This window comes from Limulus polyphemus, unplaced genomic scaffold (genome assembly GCF_000517525.1).
Source record: "Limulus polyphemus unplaced genomic scaffold, Limulus_polyphemus-2.1.2 Scaffold3146, whole genome shotgun sequence".
Classification (NCBI taxonomy): Eukaryota; Metazoa; Arthropoda; class Merostomata; order Xiphosura; family Limulidae; genus Limulus; species Limulus polyphemus.
Genome location: NW_013668756.1, coordinates 80,837 through 85,913, shown reverse-complemented (window position 1 = coordinate 85,913; position 5,077 = coordinate 80,837). Strand labels below are relative to the sequence as shown.

Genomic DNA, 5,077 nt, shown 5'->3' with positions numbered 1-5,077 from the left:
AATCTAATTCAAGGCAACACACTCGTAAAATGGCCCTGAAATTGCATGTATCTCATGAAACAATACATAAACATCTAAGGAATATGGAAAAACTCCATAAAGAAGGTGTTTGGGTGAAGATAACACTTCAGACTATATCAAAAACTTTTTGCGATTCAGATTGATTGGGGCTTTCCTAATATCTAGGTCTTCATCTTGTAAAATGATAAAGGGAAAAATGTCAAAAAAATACACGAGACTACTTGGAATTAATGTTCCTTTGTCATTTATCTGTGAATATTAATAAAAAGTGCTAATACATAGATGTCTAAAACAGAAATAAACTGTTTAGAAACCCAAGTGTTAATAAGCACAACAATTTGTTTGCATTAAGCAATATGATTAAAATTAAAAATCTTCACCTAAGTTACAGCAATAAACAAGTTTCTTCATATATTTACAAAACTGTGTTACCAATGAAAACATATTACAATCTCTCATAAACTTGCAGTCTTAAACATACCTGTTAACACCTAGATTGTAAGAGCTTGTAATTTAATCATTCACTTCCAGATTATAAAAATATATACATACCTTGTTATTTCAGGATAGTAAGAATATGCATTCAGTATAAACTTATTCAGCTTTCAAAAGTTACAAAGTTCATAGGAAAGGTATAGCTTTACAGTCCAAATTGTTTTTTATATAAATCTAAATAGTTATAATCTGTATAATAAATGTTTAAGATTTTAAGTTACTATGTAAAATGAAAGTACCTCATTCAAAATCACAGAACTACATGTGATACTACTTATTATACAAGAAATCTAATAAAATGTGCATACACTTTTCACTTGCTGTAACATTCTGAGTTAATAGAAGCAACGTATTAATACTGTATTAACAAATTGTGGAAAAAAAACAGTCTAGACAAAACACCCTCACTTCTTTGTTTTCAATCCATCTGATTACCCCTAAGGAAATAAATGCCATTGGAAATTTAATGTACTACTCTGCATCATTTTGCTAATACACACAATTCTGATGACTTTCTAGATAGAATGAATTCTGTGAAATTTCACAAATTCTTCAAAAGGCAATAAGTCACTTGATTCAAAATAATCCCTATTATCAGATATTTTGTTTATATTACGAGTATATGTATATATAAACATTTTGAGTATAATGAATAATACTGAACTTTTTTAACATAGTAGTGCTTTATAGACACACAACTACTGACTGCCATGTTCATTTGAATAATGCCACAATAATTTTTATCAAATATGATTACAACTAATTAATCCTGGAAAATTTTATTGCTAATCTGTTAAACATAAAAACTATATTTTCTATTTCAAAATTTTTACATAATAAGCTTTTCCAGAAACTTTAAAACAAGGAAAAAAATCTTTAAAATTTTCTACCTGTAGGTTTTGTAGAATTGATTTAACTTGGTCTGCTATAGAGTTTTCCATACTGGCCAGCAGTTCTGTTAATTGGGTATTTCCTTCATGTCCTACTATTGCAGGCGCTGCTAAACTATGCCTCACACTGGTAAGACACTCCGAAAAGTGATGTTTCAAAGCTTCAAGACACTTCATGCAACACTCTTTTCCAGCACGAGATACAATATCTAGTCCTGTTCTGTAAAAACATTAAGAAAGATATTCCTGGGTAAATGTTAGTAATATAAAAAAAAAAGTGTTTCATATGCAAATCTGATAGAAATTATATCACAAAACACTAAATAAATTTAATGTAAGTAAATAGCAACTCAATAAAATGTAATAATTTGAATAACACAATTAGCTGACAGACAACATAGTTGAAGCTAACTGTTGTAGAGCTTCTTCATAGAATTGAAATTTGCTATTATCAAAGTATTCATGAAACAAAGCTCTTAGGTGTCAATTTTGAAAAAAATACAACAGCTGGGTTGATTTTGGTGAGTCTTGACAATAAATAGGAAAGTTTTATCACAGGCTAGCCTCACATTTTTAATATATTATGCAGCTACATCTGTTTAGTATCATATTACACTCATTACTTTTATATAAACTGCTAATAACGTTTTATAACAACAAATATATATTAGTTGCTTTAAAGACAAAACTGAACTACTCACAATGTATAAATATATTTGTTGTTTCACTACTTTTGCACAAACTACACAAAGGATTATCAGAGAAAAGCAATATCTGATACTGAACTAATAGACTACAAGAAAAGCAGGTAAGCAACATCATCCATTGCTATCTCTTGCCTGACCAAACAGTGAGCTTGGACCACCACTCTTATACTATATCCACATTCCCAAAGTGCCCTAAAATGCAGAACTCATTTTAGTAGCAACAGGTCACAACCCTTCAACAATCAAATTCACAGTTCAAGCATGTTAACCACTTGGCCATGCCATGATAATACAAATATGAAACTAAACATTTCACAAAAGCTTAGAAAGTGCAGTATAATTTTGGGCAATACAAACATTAAATTTTAGTCATTTTATGAACAATACTAAAGATTGAATAATAAAAGACATTTATATCAGTTGACAGAGCATTTCATATAATCATTATTGTTTCAAAATTTAATTGTATAAATTGTTTGTTCCATAAAACTAGACAGCTTCCAAGTGTTAGGTCATCAAGAAATTAATGTTGCTTTTTTTAGATGAAAAAACCCGAACAACTTATATATCAAAACAAAACATTTATTAAATGAAATAATCTCCATTCTTATTGATGATGTTTTCTATCTTACAATCAGATTGTTAATGCCCTGATTAAAGAAAACACTTGGCTTTGAAGCAAAAAATATGTCAATGTCCTCTTTAATACCTTCTACATTTGCATATGTTTTCCCATTAAGATGGTGTTGCAACGAACGAAAAAGATGGTAATCTGATGGTGCCATATCTGGAGAATATGGTAGGCGGGGGAGAACTTCCCAACTCAACTCCATAATCTTGTATTGCATCAAATGTGCCACATGTGGACGTGGATTGTCGTGGAAAAGTACACCTTTCCGATTGACGAGTGAAGTGCATTTCTGATGAAGGGCTTGATTGAAATGTTCCAGTTGCTGATTATAAATCTCTACATTGACAGTTTGCTGTGGATTGAGGAGTTTGAAATGAATTACTCCTTTGATGTCCCACCAAATGCAAAACATTACTTTCTGCGGATGGAGTTCAGGTTTTGGGGTTGGAAGTGGTTTTTGTCTATGACTGAGCCATTGTTTTTGGCATTTAATATTTGCATAGAGAATCTATTTTTCATCACTGGTGACAATTCTGTCCAAAAATGGTTTAAGAGCATTATGCGCCAGAAGAGACAAAGCAATGTTCACACATTGGAAACGATGATCATTGGAGAGTTTGTGAGGTTTAAATAACTTTAAGTTCAACAATAAACATTCAGTTACAGTTAATGATACAATCATGGATATGAAGCTGTGGGCAGATATTAAAATACAGCTCTTACATAAAATCACACACTTGGAAACATCACAGTCGTAACATTTACTGTTTTTGGATGCTTGATTCTGAATATCTATTTAACATAGTAATTCCTTCCTATGAATTTCGTTTTACCCTACATTACTTCTTTATCCAAGTAGATGTTGTTTGATGTTATAAAGAATAAACTTAATTGACAGATTGTAAATCACCAACACCTAAATGAAAAAATGCTTTGAACTCGTGATCATAGGCTCGGTCCAATGGACTGAGCCTGTACTGGAGAATTAACAATTACAGTAATTCCAAGTGTACTTCATATTTCTTCACAAAGTTTGGCAAGGTTTTAGTAAATGTTAAAAGTATGTCATTCCCAAAATATCAGATTTTTTTTTATATAAAGTATTTCTGCTGCTGAGGATTTACTGAGTCAGTCTGCACGAAAGGTGAATTTCATGATAGGAATAGAAAAATAACTTGTGTATGCCAATAACTTTAACAACAAAACAAAGTTTATAATGCAAATTTTAATATATTATAAGTTTTAATTTCTTAATTTCAAAAGGAAATATTTAATTTCTCAACCTTCTCCTATCTCTATTACAGGATGTAGCTGTATGCCAAGTTATCCATTTTAGATTTTTTTCTACCCTTTGATTGATCTCCCGAGTTTGGCACAAATTACTTATAATATAGATACTGCTAAGTCATAAAATAAATTTTCTTCTAAGCATATTGCTTTACTGAGATATAATTAATAGCTTAACATGCTATGATTTGCCAGAAACAGTGTAATGATTCATGCCATGATTTATTGCTGTATTGCCCAAAGGAGGGGAGGGTTACTGCTCCGTATAGAAAAATATAAACACAACAGAAAACAACATATTTAATAGAAGAATAAAAGTTTAAACTGTGAATATAAGAAACCTGTAACTTCATGGTCAATAATGAAAATGAAAGAACTGTGTTACTCAATGTATTTTATGTTTTTCAACCATTATTTTCATTACAATTAAATAATTTCTCTAAAGACCCTGGAGTCAAGTATATTATTTATGAAGAGCTATGTACAGACAAAATATAAAATGTTATTAAAAATCTTCTGATATTCATTTAAGAGGTTTCAACAGTTACACAATTAAGTATGAAAACAAGTAGTGAAGAAGGTCATGAAATAGGCACTTTGTAGCTGAGTAGAAGAATAAAAAATGTTCAATAGACAAATTTTTCCAGTAAAACTGGCCTATAAATTACAAATCTGTAACTAATTGTACCAATATTTTATCAAATACAGTGATATTTTGATAACCATATATTAGATAGAGAGATATGTTATTACTATTTACTCATAATTGCTTCAATTTAGTTATTTTTGTTGAAACATGTAACAATGTATAAAAACATTAATTTGTATTTGCTTCAGTTTGAGAAAATTAACAAGTCTTAGTGTGAGTGTTAGAGACCATATCTCCCATTTTTTTATTGTAAATGGATTTCATAACATTATAGATATTAGAAATTATAGTTTTTATCCATATATTTAATGTTACATGTTTCAACTAAAATAACAACATTTTAAGCATTTATAAGTAAATAGTAATTATATATATATAATATATTGTTACGTGTCTG

General features: G+C 29.7%; 1 protein-coding gene across 1 annotated transcript in view; it reads right to left on the bottom strand.

Annotated features, from left to right (window-relative positions):
* The window catches only part of LOC106468751 (vacuolar protein sorting-associated protein 51 homolog), a 112,481-nt gene that overhangs the window by 35,272 nt on the left and 72,132 nt on the right, over positions 1 to 5,077 (bottom strand). Inside the window, exon 12 of the mRNA XM_022397105.1 lies at positions 1,407 to 1,626. Coding sequence (XP_022252813.1) covers positions 1,407 to 1,626 — 220 coding nt within the window. The remainder of the gene's footprint in view (positions 1 to 1,406; positions 1,627 to 5,077) is intronic.